The sequence below is a fragment of the Rhamphochromis sp. 'chilingali' genome, assembly GCF_963969265.1.
Source record: "Rhamphochromis sp. 'chilingali' genome assembly, chromosome: 16".
NCBI classification, from domain to species: Eukaryota; Metazoa; Chordata; class Actinopteri; order Cichliformes; family Cichlidae; genus Rhamphochromis; species Rhamphochromis sp. 'chilingali'.
Window position 1 is genome coordinate 19431515 of NC_137943.1, and position 18621 is coordinate 19450135.

Below are 18621 nucleotides of genomic sequence, written 5' to 3' on the forward strand. Positions count from 1 at the left end.
TTAAAATTGGAGTCGCTGTTTCTTTACGGAGAAGATTTACAGTCGTACTCTTCAGCTTCCTGTTTTGTTTTTCTGTCGCTCGGCTTCGGGTAGACATGGAAGAATTTGCGAGGCGCGGAGACAGCCAGAGCCTCCCCGTGATAAAACGCGCTCTCTTTAAACACCGGTGGACCTGTTAAACCCCGCAGAAGACACGGGCAGCAGTACCGAGCCTCACCCGTCCGTGGTGTCCGCGACATGGCTCTCAGCTCGGGCGGCTGGGCACCGCCAGCCCCGATTCCTGCCTCGTCCCCACAGGCTGCATGCGGCGGCCCTGCACCTACCGCCTGCTGCAGTACAGTCTTAATGTCCGTCCGTGTTTCGGTGTGCCATTCCGGGATCCGACCGCTGTACCTCCCCGGAGCGGGCAGCGAGGCTCTGCGCCTGCAGCTCAGCATGGACCCGAGCCGGGCCGGAGAGTTCCGACTGGCTTTACGCGATACGAGCGGAAACCGCAGTGTGGTAAGCGTAGACACACACACACATCTGTATGTTTAGAACAAATGCTTTTGTTATCAACCTAAACGTGTGTGTGTGTGTGTGTGTGTGTGTGTGTGTGTGTGTGTGTGTGTGTGTGTGTGTGTGTGTGTGCACAAACGCCTTTTTTAAGTGACATTTATATTCTTAACTAACAAAAGGCCTTTACGCGCAGTTTTACGGATCTCATAGCACGACATGTGCACCTTGGTGGATTCAATTTGAGGCACGACAAATCTCAGAACAACAGAAACTCTTTCCTCCAGTTTACACCAGGATCCACTGTGACAATCAAGCGCCTGATAGCAGAGCCTTCAGACTCCCTCCCCGGTGTCGTGCTTATTACCAAACAGTATGTTTTTAAAAGGGGGGTCTTAAAAAGCCTCACATTGTTGTTTTAACGGAGAAGTAGTGTAGTTACTAAAACTTTTAGTTTCGTTTTCATTTTCGGCCCTTCCACGACATAACAGCATCACGGGGGAAGTCCTTTATAGTGGTAAACTCTCCAAATCTTAATGGCAAAATGGCAGGTGGGAATTTCCACGATCCTCTTGTCATCTGAACAAACATGCAGATTTCAGCCTTGTACTGGCAAGTCATTTCTCATTATGTGTGTTGTAGGAAGTCTGTATTTATTCACTGGTATTCTACACCAAATGATTCAAACAGTGGCTTAAGCAGAAGAAGAAGCTTTAGTCATTCTGTTAGCCAGTTAATGGCGTGACTAACCTTAGTGCTCAAGCCCTCCTGTGATTGGAGAGTTGGTAATGACAGATAAAAATAACAGCATGGCTTATCAGGAAAACCACACTGAGCACAGAGGTTCATTTACCTTAGCGCTTTACCACTGTTTCCATTTAGATTGTTGACTGTGGCTCTAACAAAAAGACAGCAGGCAGAGTTGAAGATATATTTGATTTTCATTGGAAGTGACCAGGAATTAGAAATGAGTACAACAGAAGGACAGCTCAGGTTGAGCGGTTTGGAGACAACGTTAGAAAGGCAAGGCTGAGTTGGTTAGAACATGTGCAGAGGAGGGAAAGTGGATATATTGGAAAAGGGATGGTGAAGATGGCGGTGGGAAACATCAGGCACCCCAGGATATGATAGTTATTTAACGTTTTATAATATGAAGAACTGTGTCACTAACAGATTATACTTTTGAACAAGAGAAACAGTGTAAGGGTTAAACACAGAATTATGATTAATTTGTGAGTTTGCAGGTAGTTAATTATGCACAATACTGATCAGAACATAATCAGAAAATATAAAAGTGTTTGAGTTTGGCTAAAATGATGAATAAGAATAAAGGTAAGAAAAGAAAATAATCATTTTAGAGACAGGCGTAAGTCAGGCCTGGATCGCAGTCGGTCCAAGTCAGACTGCGACTGTTTGCACAAAATTTGTATCCTATCAGGTGAACTCTGGGCAACCATTTAATCACAACAAGTTACCATCCGTCACAAAATGTGAAAAACAAAAAACAGTACAGTCTCCAGGCAACCACCAGTTTTTTGAAATACATGGAAGGATGTTGCTATCCTGTTTTCACTGAGCTTTTAGCTTTGTCGAGCTAAGAGTGTCCACTGTTGGATGGTTCTTTGGTTGACCCAATTAAAAAGTAAGAGCCAGGAGGATTGCTGTGGTTTATACAATCGAACAACCTCTGGCTAAGAGGATGGCACAATGCAGAGCCCACAACTACCTCTTCAGGCCAGGACTCTGCAGTCTATTTACTCCTGTAGGCCAGTGGACACTTTCAGTGATGTGGATGTACACATATTGGACAGGGATGAGCATTGGGGAGTCTAGGAGGCCACGCTCAAGAAGAACATAGAGGAGATTGATGGATGTATGGTGGATGACGGATGTGACAGAAGAAGATGGTAGGGATAGGGTGAGATAGAGGCGGGTGATGCGCTGTGGTGGCCCTTAAATGGAGCAGCAGAAAGAAGAAATGAATGTTTACAGGCTGTATAAAACACCAAATGTAAGCGTAGTACTTTCAACTTCTAATGTCGGATTAGTTCTCGCATCTTTAGTGCTTCTCATTCGTGAAGTGTCTCCATACTCTTTCCCATGGTTCTTGTGTGGTTTGTGGCGTTTGAACCTGTTGTGTTTGGCATAATTTGCTGTGTTTGTGTGTGTGTGTGTCTATGTGTGTCAGCCCTTCGTTTAGGAGCAAGCTCCTCGATTTGTCTCGGATGGTCCTGCTCTGCTGTTCAGAGCTACCTATGCAAGCCTGCACACCGTCATCCAAATAATTAAAAAGTATTGCCGCAAAATGTAACGTGTGACACCATGAAATAAATCATGGAGCCTAATATGAAACTGTAGATCTATGATATGATATTTAGACACATTTTTCGGACAGTTTTTGCCCATGCAGCAAAGGGCCACCATTCAGACTCGAGCATGACATACGGTCATTTTTCAAATTTACTGCTTGTTTTTATGTTTTATTGTCTCTCTTTCAGTAACAGCAACTTGTTCAGTTTAAATAAAGCTTTGATCTTAAATACTAAATACTTAAAAACCGACCAATTCTAAGCAGTCTGTGAGACTAAACGTGTATTTTTGCACAATTAATCTGGCAAAGCAAGCCATTTAAAGCTGTTTGGCTTCACATAATTGTGCTTTTTTTTTTACTACTTTTTGACGATCAAAGGATCAATTAGCAGATTGTGGCATGCAAAAGACATTTCAATACAAACACAAGTTTAATCTTCTCAATACTGGCAATAAAATAAACAAAAAAGGCACACATGCTTAAGCTCACCTCACTTTGCACAGTGTCTGACTGGCCAGATCATAACTTAACTCCCAGATCTGCCCTTTGTTTGTCACATTCACTGTGTGTCATCTTCCTGAACTCTGACAGGCTCTGAATTTGCTTTTGCATCTCCACTCTGACAGATTTCCCCCTCGACTACCGAAACACGTCTTGATTCAACTTCTTTTAGCTCGTCTGTCTCAGCTCAAAGACTTGACAGCCACCCCGCGTTATCGTATCAGACAATGTGCATGCATTCCTTCCGGCAGAAGGCAAATCCATCTTCCCGGCTTTTGTCTGTGCCCTGAAGATCCCACTGCCACAGTGAATGTTCCAAGACGGATTGTGTGTAAAAGAAATCTCTGCTGCCAAATTCACTCACTGATGACACGTCTTTCTCTGTCAAAGTGAGGATTTCACATGCTTCATTTTGCCATGTATCAGGGGATTGTTTCCTTTCTATTAAACTGTGATAGTCCTCCAAAGAGAACTGCAGTTTGGATTTGTTGCATCTACTGTTTGTTTTTTTTCCTCCCTCAGCTCTTGTTCAGTGCAAAGGAGGGTCTTCCTTTTTAATATGCTAAACATTCGTTAGCTTTTCAGGTTTGAGGTGTTTTTTGACATATTAAACAATTAGTCATGTGGATGCAAACGAAAGTGATTTGACTTGTTGGTGTTGGAACTGAGTTTTTGGCTCTAGGATTCATTTGTCACACTTCAGCTAACGTATGGGGAAGAAATTTTCTTACATCACTTTGTGTTTTTACCTGCAGTTTATCGCAGAGTTTGACCTGCGCTCTGTGCAGTATGAGGTCAAGTCCTCTCGCTGCCATGAGATGCATCTTGTTGCTCCGCCTCACGACTGCATCCGCTTCAACTTCCGCTGCGACCGAGAGGCCGAGGAGTGGGCCACCGTGATGATGTCTTCACTAAGAGAGGCACACAGAGGTCAGTTTGACAATTTTGTTTCTTTATTTCCGATAAAATGAAAAATGGTTTATATCAGTCAAATATAAATGTAACACTCATTACACAACATTGTACATCCTTTCCAAAATCCATTTTAGTAAACATTAGGACTAAAGACTCAGTAACTGAAACCAGGCCTTTTGTTGGTTGTTGTTCTGAGATTTTAAGGTCCAGGTCACTAAGATCACCCTTCTCCCCTGTTGTGATACTCTGTTCAGCAGGGCATCTCTACCATGTCTACATACCAAAATGTGCCGAGGTCCTGTCCTGTGATTCGTGTTAACAAGCAGTTGAAAAAGGTGTAGCTAACAAAGCAGCCAGTGAGCATACAGTCACTTGACTCCTTCAACTTCAGCAGGTCGTCTTGACCATGCCTAAAAACATGGAGCTGTGGATTTTAAACCACAGCTGCTGCACAATTCTACTAAAGCAAATCCAGCAAACAGCAACCTATTTTAGTCGATTTTAGTTGCACAGTTTCTGCCATGTTTGCTGTAACTAATTAGATATTTGTTAACGAGTGGTTTGAGAGGACGTAAAGTGTATTTCACAATTCTGTTCCCTGTGACGCATTTTTTTCCGCTGTGTTGCTTCAATTTGAAAACTCAGTTCAACTTTCACCCAAATATCTGCTGAGTAAAGGATCCTCTTCTGCGTTTTGACTGGCAACGGTCCATTTTGAATCAGCTTTGATGAACTGCAAATCTCTTGAAAGCACAAAGCATCAGCGTCCTTACTTTGTGCATACACAGCAAAACCGTTTCTTACTGGTTCTTTTTTACAATGACGCAAAACTTTTTGTCTTAATCTGTGTTCCACTCAGTTTTTGCTGTAACAGTTCAACAAACAAAATGCTTTCAAGCCTCCACCCAAAGGGAGAGAGTATGTAATCGGTCTGTTTCCTAACAGTCTAGCATCCTGAGTTTTCAAGATATCGTTTTCAAATTTCCTGTGATGGTAGATGCCAGAATCAGGTCAAGTTAAAGGTCATACCAAATGTGGAAATCAGTACAAACTTTAAATTAACCACAATTTTTCATGGATCATCTTCAAATTTTGCAACAACATAGTAGGCCTTGGGGGACATGAGTACCTAGGTTGGTTAAGCATTTGACCTTGACCTTCAAATGACCGTGAAAATAAATCCAAGAACACATATGGAGTAATATGTCATATGAAAGGGCATGGAGACCCTGCGACGTCACAATGACGCCGTAAAGCTTTGCAAAAGTCACACAGAGCATGAATAAATGTTTTTTCAGCTTACAGAAGCCAAAGATTTCAGTCAGTTGGGTTCCAATCATGTGGGTGAAGATGATAAAATACACTATTCGAGTATTTAATGCTTCAAGGTCATAGGTCAAAGGTTAGGGTCACACCAATTAAGAAAAAAACTGTAAAGCAATATATTGGTCATTGGGGGACATAAGCTTTTTTTTTCTTCTTTAAAACATTTTTTCAATATAAGATTATATAACTTCACAATGACTCAAAAAGATTAATAAACTACACTTGCTACCCATATTTACAATGCTGACGTCAGCATGTTGTAATAAAAACATCATAAAACATTAAAGTGTCAGTGTAGCCCGCTGAGAGCTCTTGTTTGTAAAGAATTGATTTAATGTTGATAATCCATCAAAGAAATAAAACCTGAGGCGCCCTCTGGTGGCGGCATGCTGATGAACAATCTATTTTTTTTCTCTACCCGTTTTGCCTGTCTCTCTCTCCCCTCATACTTTTGTTTATTACATTTTTCTTTTCATAAAAACGTGAAAATAGGGTTTACCTCAGGTTAAAGGGGATGAATAAAACCATTTGTTAAACCGTTAAAAAGACTCTTTATAAACAAACTGAGTAAATAAGGGCAAATTACTGACCCTTGTTATACTGTAAACGTATTGCACCTAAAAAAAATTTGTGTCTGCGAAACGTAACTCACGCTGTGAGAAGTCAAAGAAAAAGCACTTTAGATGTTTTCTATCTGAGGTTAATGGTAAAAGCTGGAATCAAATCAAAGCAGCGTTACACATGTTAGTTGGAGGAGATAAAGTATCGTTTGGTTTGGGTCAACTGTTATAGGGCGTTAGTCTTTGTATGCTTTTGCTTTGTTGCTTAGTGATAAACGTGCGCAGACGTAGGACCTTTATCAACCCGGTGCAGCAAGTGTAAACACTGATATCGGCTGAACTTGGTATGTGTTGACTTCAAGGCGTTGTAAAGCACTTCAGTGACAAACTTCTCCATCTCTCCTCTGACAGTTGCAAATGTGGATACATACGAATCAGACAGCAAACAGAACAACACGGCAGTGGCGAAGGAGCAGTGGAGCTCAGCCTCGCTCCCGCTGAGCGGTGAGCATCCATGTTTGTCGCCATGGTTTTTTTTTTCTCTCTCTCTCTCTCTCTTTACTCACAGTGTAGTTTAATAATGTCACGTTTAATTGCTGTGCTGTGCTTTTCAGAGGAGCTGTGTTTGGAGCTCACCAGGGCAATCGAAGCCGGCGACACGCAAGCTGCTTCACAGCACGCGTCCGCGCTGGCTCGACAGAAAGCGGCGCTGACGATACAGCTGTCGGAAAAAAACTACGCAGATGGGGAAATCAGGTGAGGAGGTGGAGAAACGTTTGGCTGCGCAGGGCTATTCAAGGTCATTATTATGACCGCTGTGTCTTCCAGGGTTTACCCGTGTGCCATGTCTGTGTTGCAGTTTATCTGTGGTGGTGGAGGATGTCTCCTCGTCCTGTTGCGTCACAGTGAAAGTGTTTCCCTACATGACTGTGGCTGCACTCAAGCAACAGGTCAGAAACCTGCTGGTTACAACAGCTGGAAATGTAGCTGATCTTAAATTTGCACTCACTGACTTCCTCCTCCTTTCTTCTTCTTCTTCTTCTTCAGGTATTTCTCGAGTACGGTTTCCATCCTCGCGTCCAGCGCTGGGTGATCGGTCAGTGTTTGTGCACCGAGCCGAGGTCATTAGCTTCCTACGGGGTGCAGAAGGATGGCGATACAGCGTACCTATACTTGATCTCTGCCCGGCAAGCCCGGATTACCCGCCAGCTGTTCCAGCAGGACCTGGAGAGTGCCCTACTCACCACACCTCTCCCCCCAGGCAACGGGCCCACCTCCCAGGACTGGAGGGGTTACAACACCCTCCCTTCAAGGCTTCCCCACAACAACCAGGGTGAGTTCAAGGTACATTGCGATGATGATGTTTCGGTTGCATCTGCAGTGCACTGCTGCGGTCCTGCTAATTAACAACAACACTTGTTAGCAGAGTCAGTCGCAGCCACCTTAACCATCCTCAGTACTTTAGAGCTTTTTGTCACTGATGTGCTGAGATAATACTGATATAAACTGAACCTTTCCTGCTGCTGAATCAGGGGGATGTTGGAAGTTATTGCATAATTAGTTTCATTTCATTAGGTAAAGAAACCCTTCATGGAGGAAGCGTTGCCGCCGAGCAGCCAGCACTCTGTGACCGAACACCGGAGCAATGTTTGCTGACTCGATCATCTTTTAGATTTACTGCGTCTCAAACTCGTGGTCAACGAAGCATAAAGTCTAGTAGAAAGTCACCTGTGTACACATTAAAGTCTCGTGATTTCCAGATTAGTTCCTGACTGCAGAAGATTTGCACCCAGTCTTTAACTGTCCACGTTTTTAACTGCCAGCCTGTCTTATCGTCTTTCGTTGGTGTCCGAAACACCAACATAGACCTTCGTTTCAAGAAGGATGAACACCTGTCCACACACATGGCATCGACCAAATCGAGTGCTTCCGAGCACCAAGATACAGAGTCCCATTTGTAAAACCGATGGTGCCCTGGGAGGAGCAGATAGAGGAGCATGACAGGAGGAAAGGGGAAATAGATATGATGGTACTAATCTGAAATCCAAGCCAGACTGCGTAACGGCTAAATTCCTGAAAAGCATGATGACCGCTGATACTGATGAGCATAAAGTGCTATTAGATTAATTATTCTAATTACTCGCTGTCTTTTGGGGGAAGCTATGTGGAGAAAATACAAGAATCCGGACAATCCCTACGGTTTGAGAGTCATCAAACCTGAATTAACACTGCAGGAAAACAATTCCTAATGTAGGAATTATACATGTTCTGTCAGGAATTTGTGAGTGGGGCTGCTAAATAACCTTAAGATATTATTCAAAAATTACAATTCTTTATTTTGGGATTTTTGTAGGCGTGTGAAAGTCTTTCAAGCTGGATGTAGATGCAGCCAGTTTAACATTGTGTTGTCCGCAGGTACAGGTGGAGGGAGCGACAGACCAGGTGACATCAAAGATGTTCTCGACATTGAGAAGCTGCAGCTGAATGATCATACCAGCAAAGCGAGTAAAACACAGGTATGTGTTTAGTATATGATGCTTCTAACATTGCAGGGACACAGGAATGCCAAACTTGATTAACTCCCCTGCACCCTAATAACAAGGACATGTTTTGGCTCTAGTACGCTGTATAAACTGACCCAGTCATTTTGTCCTGGAAGCCAGCCTACAATATGAAAGAAACTGCTCTGTTCAGAAAAGAGAAACAAGGGTTACCCCTAGTAGGCATCCCAGGAGGGAAGAGTTAAAGGATAGATTATGCTTGGAGTGAATTAAACCTTAAAGTAAACCTGTTTGTAATGCAGTCATAGGTCAGTGTTGGTGGGCTCTGGGCTCTTAATCCCCACAGACAAGAGTTAATGCAAAATCTACCTAATTTTTCAAACCATAGTTCCCAGCAAGAAAAGTAATGGTGTATTTGTTAATTACGAATAATGAACACCTTGACAGCACAGACATTATAGATAAGCAGTATTATTACTTTTGATAGAGCTCTAAATGAACTCCACATGTTTGTGAACTCAGCAGACAGAGTGGGCGTGTCCCTCGTGCACTTTCATCAACAAGCCATCTCGTCCCGGCTGCGAGATCTGCGCTACAGCCAGACCTGACACACAGAGCTTTATCCAGCAGGTACTATAACAGATACCTAGGAATCAATATTTGTTTTACTCTCCTGGACCTTCTCCCCCTGCTGACAGTGATCTTTTTTTCATCTCACACAAAGGAGAAAGGAAGGCGAGAGGATCGGGGAGAGTCTGGTTTAAGCAGCAGCTGACTGCCCTTCATCACTGTCCTGTTTTCACTTCTCACTCACTCGCACGCACACATACATACACACAGAGTGAGAAGACTAATTCTGCCACTTACATGTTGACAAAATACTTACACGAAGCCTGTCAAGTGCACTGAGAGTCCTCTGACAGCTGGCTGGCTGCTGAAGACGGGGCCGTTTGAAGCGATGTAGCATGACGCAGAGCTGCACCCTTCGCTGCTCAGACGATGAACTGCTGACGCGAAGCTTTGACAGTTTATATGGACATGACCTGACCATGACATACATCTGCATCGAGCCAGATCTCCTTGCTATTTATTTTCCTGTGTGCGTGCGTGGGTGTTAGTGAGTGTGTGTGTGTGCGTGCGTGTGTGTGTGGAGCAAGCAACACAGACAGCCTAATATTTATTTTAGGTGGGAAGAGAAGGGAGGTAAATTTGATTGGAGCTGAATTTGTGGAAATGTCAAACTCCGGTGTCTGCCAACTGTGAAGTGATAAGAAAGGTTGAAGCCTTGTGCAATACCCTATTCTGTCTGTTAATATGACATCTGTTGGTGCCAAAAGAATATTAAAAGTGTTTTTAAAATAAAAAAAGAAGCAGCAGTGGCTGTAAAGAGAAGGATTTGTGATGCATTTACAGGGTTGTTGAGTGCTTTTATTTTTGTATAACATTGTATTACTTGTATTATTTTTACCAGAGGAGCATTGAGTAATTGTACATTTAGCAGCTGATCTAATTTGTTTCTTTGAGATGTGACAGCAAAAGAATGATCTGTTTTCAGTACATAATACTGTAAAAGCTCACATTATCTGAATAAACAAAATGGAATTAAAATAAATGCTGTTTCTTCTGTTCTTGTGAGATCTACAAATGTCACGTTATTAGGCACAGCCTGCTAGTAAGAGGTTGGACCTCTGTTTGCCTTCAGAATTAACTTAATTCTTCATGGCGCAGATTCGACAAGGTGCTGGAAACATCCATCAGAATGGCATGACGGCATCGTACAGATGCTGCACATCTGTCAGCTGCACATACACATACATGATGTTAATCTCCTGTTCCACATCATCCCAAAGGTGCTTTGTTGCCTTGAGATCTGTGATTGTGGAGGCCATGCGAGTAGAGTGAACTCATTGTCATATCAAGAAACCAGTTTGAGATGATTTGAGTTTTCTGACATGGTACGTTATCCTGCAGCCATCAGACGATGGGTCCACTGTGGTCATAAAGGCATGAACACGGTCAGCATCAATACTCAAGAAGGCTGCAGTGTGAATCATAGCCTCAGCTTCCTGCTCCTAGGTGAACAGAATCTGGTGCGATCTTCTGCTGCTGTAGCCCATCGGCTTTAAGGCTCAAGATGCTCTTCAGCATACTTTGCTGTAATGTGGTTATTTCTGGGTCTTATCTTGAAGCAGTGTGGTCTTCTTCTCCAACCTCTAGCATCAAACAGGCATGTTTAACCAGAGAACTGCAGCTCACTGGGTATTTTGTCTTTGACCGTTCTCTGTAAACCCTCCAGATGTTTGTACAGGGCCTTTGTGGAAGTCCTTTTAATCTGTGGCAACAGGTCTGAAATCTTTCTGTAGGAAAAGTGTCATTTCACTCTTTTTTTGTGTTTTTCTACACTAAAAAAACTATTTTTCATCCATGTTTATTATATTACAGATTAATGTTAAATAATTCTGTGACACGGTAAATGATATCAAATTCGTGAACACCCCTGTCCTAATGGAACGTTTTTATGTATTTGCCGCAGTAAATAAGATGTACGTGTGTGCAGTGATAATACAGGAAGGTGTCAAAATGTATTTTATTTTTGGCAGCCATAAATATGAAATAAACACAAACCAAAATTTCAACAAGTATAAAAATATTAGATGTAGTGATGGCTTGTTCCAATGCAGACAAACATTTTAAAAAGAGGCAGACGGCCAAAATGGTTTCTACCATTATATCACTGTTTTATATGTTGGTACCGAGTCAATGTTTAGCATCCTGTATGATTAATAAAAAAACTGTATTGTTCTTTATGTATCCCCCCAAAAAACCTTTAGAAGAAATCCCCAAAAAAGTCTTTAATCAAAATCTCCTTTTACACAAATCAACCCAACGGTGACTTTTATAGTTATTGGGAAACTCATCCCCTTCATGCAGCTATACTGTGTAATTCTAAGACTGATGTTAAGTAGAAATCAGTTCATTTTGCTCACTTTCAAATAGTTTTTGGTGACTCAGAAATGCCTCTGATGTTTAAAGTCTGAAATATTTTGAGTAAACGTAATAACCAAATGTCCAAACATGGAGTTGGAGTTGCTGCGGCTTCTCCAAGGCAACTACAGTACATTGTTTTTTCCTCTCCAGTGGATTCAACTGGTAATTCTTCACATTCACCCAGCAATGACAGACCTGAGTACATTTCGGAGGGCGGTCGCACTCACGAGACCCTTCAGTGGACCTGTGGGCTACTTCCAGAAGAGGATGTTCCAGAAAAGCAGCCAGCATGGATAAACCAGCAATGCTATGAGTGGGTAGACTAAAGATCCGTACAGGGAGTGGTCCAGGATCCCCTGTGAAATGACTGATAGATACAGCAACCAGCCATCTTGGAAGCTGACAGGCATGTCTTGCAGCTCTTGAAAGAAAAAGACTGAAAACAGGAGCGTGCAAGCTGGGCTGAGGATGACCAAGATGAACGCTGACAAAACCCTGGAGAGAGAAAAAGAGCAGAACACGGTTTTAGTTCTGTATAGTGATAGAGGGCTATGAAGGCCAAAGTGTCTGTGCAGGTGTTTACTTTGGAACGTGGGGTGTGACAAAGGCAGCTAAGGGCACCAGAGTGAGAGCCAGAATGAAGCCTAAGGAGAAGTTGATGAGGGCAGTGCAGCCCAGCAGCACAGCCAGGTACAGCACCGCGACGAGCTTCAGCACTCTCCAGCCCTGCTCCGTGCCCTCCCCCGACAGCAGTCTGCAACAAACAACACAACAGCTCACTTAATCTCCTGCGTCAAGTTAGCCATTGTCTGATAATCAACTAAAAGTTATGTTTTGACATGTTTACAATTTAACTTTATGTACTGAACTTTGAGGGGTAATCCACACAGGAAGCTCACTTTAGTTGATCGACTCATTCGGGCCCCACAGATTTTACGTCGCCGTCCCCTTTTTAACTTAAAGTTACCAAGTGCTACTGACTTTCTGTGGTTTCTGGTCACTTTGAAATCACTTCCTATGTGGATGTCTCTTAAGTGTGTCACTGATGCATACATAACTCAGTGTGAGAACCCTGAATGATTTGAATTTGTGCTCATACTGAAAACTCAGTTTCATAGTTTGTACATTAATGTTTTGCCCTCCTCGAGTCACTCTACTCTGACATCAGGAACTGTCGCTCACTGGATATTTTTCTCTCTTTTTCTGATCATTCTCTGTAAACCCTAGAGATTGTTGTGTGGGCAGTTTGTGAAATACTCAGACAAACCACTTCTTACTATCATCTGATTGATTGATTAAATATTTGGGTTAACAAGCAGTAGGACAGGTGTATTTAATAAAATGTACAAGGAAATAAACAAGGAAAATCAATTTACACACACACACACACACACACACACACACACACACACACACACACACACACACACAAAATGTAGTACCTGTGTGTGTTATGCGGCAACGCCAGGCCTGCTGTGTAAATAGCAATTGCTGTCAGAACCACAGCCTCGGTCTCAGACACAGGGAAATGTTCGACAGCAGTCTCCTGAAAACGGATCGGCAGCGCGTACAGAGCAACTCCTGTCAGGTGGCTGATCACCAGAGGAGTCAACACCGACAGCACTCCTGGACTGGACTGCTGGAAGGAAGCAGATTTTTATTAAAGTGTTGCTTAACCAGCAAAATTCAGGTTCAGTTTTGATGAGTTTGTCTCAGCACGTGTGTCTAACCTGATCAATGTCAGCAACTCCATCCTCTGTTGTCGATGGTGGAGTATTGAGTTGAACCCACAAGTCTAATGCCTGTATTACAGTCAAGGAAAAAAACTGAAGGTTGAATTTGTTCCCACCCTGCTCTCAGCTGTTATTAGGTTTCTTTTATACATTTCATTTCATTTTTATTTCAGGATACACGAAGCAGCAGAATAACGGCGAGCAGGCCGAAGGCTGGCATGTAGTATCCAATAGAGACAAAGTGAGAGAGTGACGGCATGAGGTAGAAGAAGTAGGACTGGTGCAGGCGCTCCAGGAGGTTATTCAGCTTACGATACATTCCTTCCAGCAGCCTGCAGGACATTCATTTAGACAAAAAAAAGATCATAAAAGTGTCAAATTACAAGCAGAACATAAAAGCCTTAAATATAAACAAAATCAGTATACACCATCTCTGACCTGCCGATGGTAGTGGCGTCAGTCTTGTACTGCCGGAAGCTGTTGACACCCTTGATGGTTGCAGCTTCGATGTGGTAGCGCAGAAACAGGCCGTGGTCTCCCCAGGGCCGCCCACTGGCCTGCTTCATCACCATCAGCATCATAGTCTGCACAGCGTGGTTGTACCCTGACACGCTATCCCAATCGTTCCTTTGCAGCTGTAAACACATCCACAAAGAAAAGCTACATAACGACTCTCCAACACATAATCTTAGCACTCTGCTAACCATGCACAGAGCAGAGTGCGTCTGTTTATAAGCATTTACCTTGCCCTGGATGGTGCAAAGAACTCCTATCTTCTGACAAAAGGCATAGAAGAGGTTTGCTAAGTCCAGGTTGGGTAACTGGCCATTGAGGCCTTCCAGTACCAGGTCCAAACTGGTGATGACATCACTGCTAAGCTCCAGGGACAGTGCTGCCTGAATTGATCCGCCACGGCCTTGTAATGGAGACCACGACATACCTGGATGAACCATTTCAGCAGTAAAGTTAACTTAGTTGTACATCTCTTTCCTTTATTTTACTGTACTGTAACTAGATACACGTGTTTGATCACCTGTAGTGTTGGTGTGATGGTAGCCCTCCAACCAGGCCTGCATACCAATCAAATCATGCTCATTGACAAGGAAGATGATGTCCTTTGCCCAGTAAATCTGATCTATTAAACAAACAACATTCATTAAACCAAGAAAAGCAACTGCAGCATCATTCAAATTGTGGAGGAGGAGAGGGGAATGAGTGTTGTACTCACTTCTGAAGTACTGAGCCAAGCCGAGAAGCAGTCCCACAGCCTGGTTGTTGTTATCACCTGGGCTGCAGGGAGCACTCAGCACCAAGGCTTCAGTTCGTGGAGCTCTAGGAGCTCGAAGGATACCATATACATTTGTGCCTTTTACAATCTGCCAAGAAGAGGAGACAGCACCAAAAACAAAGTCATGAAATATTCATAAAGATTATGCAAACACCAGTCTGTCTCTTGCTGAGAACAAAATCAGTTTTCCACGATAAACGTACATATCGCTCTTTGTTTTCATCAGGGAAGGGTAGTGTGCGAGAGAAGCTCTGAGTAAACACTTCCAGTCCTCGATCCTGCATATTCTTCACAAGCCAGTCCACTGGCATCCCACTGCAGAGAAGCAAATAGTCAAACAAGATTACACTAAAAACGATCAGACTTCTACCTAGACTTGAGTTTGAAAAAACAACAAAAAACTAGGAACAAACTGCATAAAGACCCACAAGCTTATAGTAAACCTTACCCAACTTTCTTCTTATGGGCTGCAAACTCCCTCCCTGTGGCCAGCGCTCTCTCCCCAGCTGGAAAGCGCTCCTCCACCATGGTAGAGCCCATGGCATTCTCTGACATGTATGTCCGCAGAGTGAACGGCTCAAAGGCCAAACCCATGAACCAAGCCACACCGGCAAAGTAGCAGACCACACTAAAACAAGACAGAAGTAATATTAATAGAGAGAGAGAGAGAGCTAAACGAAAGTAGGCAGACGGTTCGCACTGACTAAAGCTCACCAGATTGGGGCATTGAGGCGAGTCAGCATGCTGATCAAAGCCCGTCTTCTGTTTGGGTCAGATAGCAGCCCCATATTATCAGCTGTAACGTTACTCCAAAGCCTGGGTTTACTGGCGGATCCTGAAGGAAACACACTAACAATCCGTCAGGATAGCTGCCGCTGAGGAATAAACATCGATATGAAGACATTTATGACCATTCGACGCTGCGGTAATCACGCCTTTATATCGAGCTAAGAAATTGCTTCCTGGGATCCATTGTCAGAGCATCTACTGACAGCTGAGGTTAGCCAGGACGATTTCGCTAAATGGTAAATGTTTAAACCCGCTATACCCTGCAAACGCGTTTTTAAGATGTTTAACAATAACTTTGTATTATTTTGCAGAATGTATATGAAAAACCCACCTGTGTCCACTGGTCACATCCACCTTCAGAGGTGGGGCTTTATCGCAGAAGCCGCTGCTGGACGTTTTCGATTTCCTTGTTCCTGCGGGAACATTACTGCGGCGCACCGACTTCCGCTCAACCAAGTTAAAAATAAAAGAAAGTAAAACAAAATAAAACGACACAAAGAAATATTGAAAATACTCGATGAATAACCTGTTCCATCGTTATTTTAAGGTACATGTTTAAAACTTCCCATAAAATTTTTCTTAAATGCCTAAAGCTCGTAGTTTTCATTTAGCGTGTGAGTTTACGCGTTTATTTAGTTTTAAACATCTAAACTTAGTTTTTTTTTTAATTATTATTTATTGCTATAAAATGTAGAACATCGATGTGGTAGCTTGTGGTAGCTTGCCAGTGGAAAAAAAAAAAAAAAAAAAAAAAAAAAAAAAAAAATATATATATATATATATATATATATATCTCATCTCAAAATGTGTGAGCTCAGAAGTAAGACAAAATTTCAAGAACTTAGTAACTTAAACTTTTGAGAAAAGGTTAAAATCGCAAAAAAAAAAAAAAAAATGGAGTTGGACAAACAAGCTTCCATCGTAGACAGTAGGGAGCAGGTGGGGAAGATAACCGGGAGTGATGGAGGTGTGTCCTGGAGAGAAGGTCAGTAGAAACAAGAGAGGATACGTGTTTTAATGGCAGGTGGAGAGGTGAAGCTGCAGGAGCAGATGTCATATAAGTAGACAAGTTTGAATACCTCCCTCATAAATAAACAACCAATAAGGAAACGATGCATGACTAACATATTTATTATTACATTTATCACATTCATACAAAAGTATTCAGTGACTGATATAAATGAATTAAAGGTTAATATCATTTGTAAATATTTAAAGTCCAATAACACTTTCAAGCTGCACTTGGAATCCACATGTTCCCGCTGCCGTCCCACGTCACTCTCCGGTGAGCACCGAGGCTTCTTGAAGATGCTGCCTCACCACCTCATCCAGCACTTTGCTCACACCTTTACAAGCAGTCATTGCAGCCTCAATCAGAGTCTCGAGGTGATCCTGATGCAGTCTGGCATCCATCTGCAGCAGAGCGATCTGTCCACCTCGGGGCAGAAGCGCTAAAGCCAATGAGCTCACGCCTCCATTTTCCTCCGCGTAGCACAGGTCAGCAAGGGGGGTCTCATCCACAAACCCCACAGTGCAGGCACACACATAGTCCCGCATGGGGATGCCAGCGTCAATCACTGCCAATGTGGCAGCATTCACGCAAACGCTGTAATTCCCTCCGTCTGACTGCAGAATCTGTTGAAAGACGATGGAAACGTGCTTGTGAACAATTACAAAAAAATCTATTTCTGCAATAATACCTCTCACCAGATGAAGCGTCAGTCCAACACGAACCTTGACATAGATATCAATTTGAGATCGAGGGTACAGCTGGGTCATCACAGCAGCCTCAAACGTCTGCTTCAGGTGGAGGCTCATCTCAGTGGATTTGCGGTCTCCGTGTGGTCGTCTCTTCCTCTCCGCTGTGCTGAACGTGGCCATGCTATACTGGCAGTTGATAACTGCTCGATCATGAAGAGTCCGACTTCGAGAACCTCGCATCTGGAGGAAAACGACAGGTAAGAACTGATGTACAGCTTGGACTGGACGTTACTGTGCTTACACACTGGAACAATGTTAACTGCACCCAACATAAATAAATGCTGCAATATACACCAACTGGACACATTTTTTGGTGCACTTGTTCGACGGCTTGTTAACACAAATGGAATATAAACGTATCATTTGCACAGAGTCAACCTGATTATTGTTGCTGACTGTGTTCATCCCTTTATGATCACATCTTGGGATGTTTGCTTCCAGCAGGATAGCACCCCACGTCACACACCTCAAACAGGTTTCTTTAATATTCTCAAATGACCTCTACAATTACCATGTCTCATTCCAAAGGAGCACCTTTAGGATGTGGCGTAACAGGAGATTAATATTATGGATGTGCAACCAACAAATCAACAGCCACTGTGTGATGCTATTATCTCAATATGGACTAAAAAACTCAAGTGGAAAAGTGTTGTTGAATTCATACCATTAAACAAGGTATGAATTCAACAACAAGTGTAGAGAATGTATATGCTATCATAACTTTGATTTCAATTCATACTTCATGCTGCTGAGCCTTATATAAAACTTACTACACATCCCGTCTGCTTTGAGCAATAATTTAATAATGATACCACACTGTGCAAGTACTGCTACAAGCAAAGGGTCTCGCTGAAAATGCCCCTTTCTCAGGTATTTACACTATATTATATCAAAATGTGGCGACTTTATGTTACTGGTGTGATGACCATAATCAAATGCATTTTATTGTTTATCCCCACTAACCCTCTCCTCCATCCGCGGCACTTACTTCGTGGGGACCGTACACCACGGCCAGAGCTTTGGTGTTCCCCTGCTCTAAATACGCAGAGCCGTCGGCCTGAGTGAACACACCCATACGGGCCTGAAGCTTCCGCAGCTCGGTGGCTTTCCTTCCATCTAAACGGTATCCTTGATCAGACAGCAGTTCCAGGCCCGCCATGTTTCCGTAAACTTCGAATGAACGGCAACGCAGCGTCCCACGTGTCTCCTGCTACACTACATTACCCATACGCCGAGTACCTAATAGAAATACGGCAACAGCATAGGTCCAAACCGAACGACAACTTCCGGAAAAGAAAACCAGGCAGAACGGAAACCATGAGAAGCACAGTTAGTATCCACAGTAAACCGTTTTCATTGTGTTTAATACTCTGGTTTCACGTCACTGGTGGCTATGGTCATCTTTTATATACACTGCTGTGGTCCAAGTTGTTCATACCAAGATGCCAAATCA

General features: G+C 43.0%; 3 protein-coding genes across 8 annotated transcripts; 1 reads left to right on the forward strand and 2 right to left on the reverse strand.

The window, feature by feature from the left end:
• Positions 1–72: 72 nt before the first annotated feature.
• sharpin (SHANK-associated RH domain interacting protein) lies at positions 73–10221 on the forward strand. Of its 4 annotated transcripts, none has more exons than XM_080906989.1 (9): positions 73–501; positions 4063–4237; positions 6520–6612; positions 6723–6864; positions 6968–7058; positions 7156–7441; positions 8530–8624; positions 9132–9239; positions 9334–10221. In XM_080906989.1, the coding sequence occupies exons 1-9, from the start codon at positions 238–240 to the stop codon at positions 9382–9384; spliced, it is 1305 nt and encodes a 434-aa protein (XP_080763115.1). In that variant the 5' UTR covers positions 73–237; the 3' UTR covers positions 9385–10221. The 4 variants fall into 4 exon arrangements, with proteins under 4 accessions (XP_080763115.1, XP_080763116.1, XP_080763113.1 ...); XM_080906990.1 differs by having other exon boundaries at positions 9135–9239; XM_080906987.1 differs by having other exon boundaries at positions 74–501; positions 8524–8624.
• A 958-nt stretch (positions 10222–11179) lies between these two features.
• On the reverse strand, positions 11180–15885 carry gpaa1 (glycosylphosphatidylinositol anchor attachment 1). Of its 3 annotated transcripts, none has more exons than XM_080906983.1 (13): positions 15739–15885; positions 15333–15453; positions 15067–15246; positions 14822–14933; positions 14559–14706; positions 14364–14465; positions 14074–14270; positions 13769–13965; positions 13509–13662; positions 13328–13399; positions 13040–13233; positions 12181–12351; positions 11180–12092 (listed from the first exon to the last, which is right to left on the reverse strand). In XM_080906983.1, exons 2-13 carry the CDS (start codon positions 15404–15406, stop codon positions 11849–11851), a joined length of 1845 nt encoding a protein of 614 aa, XP_080763109.1. In that variant the 5' UTR covers positions 15407–15453; positions 15739–15885; the 3' UTR covers positions 11180–11848. The 3 variants fall into 3 exon arrangements, with proteins under 3 accessions (XP_080763109.1, XP_080763107.1, XP_080763108.1); XM_080906981.1 differs by having other exon boundaries at positions 13040–13236; XM_080906982.1 differs by having other exon boundaries at positions 13040–13236; positions 15333–15493; positions 15739–15826.
• Positions 15886–16522: 637 nt separating this feature from the next.
• Positions 16523–18400, reverse strand: exosc4 (exosome component 4). The gene is made up of 3 exons (XM_080862005.1): positions 18157–18400; positions 17142–17348; positions 16523–17042 (listed from the first exon to the last, which is right to left on the reverse strand). Exons 1-3 carry the CDS (start codon positions 18325–18327, stop codon positions 16683–16685), a joined length of 738 nt encoding a protein of 245 aa, XP_080718131.1. The 5' UTR covers positions 18328–18400; the 3' UTR covers positions 16523–16682.
• Between the last annotated feature and the right edge of the window lie 221 nt (positions 18401–18621).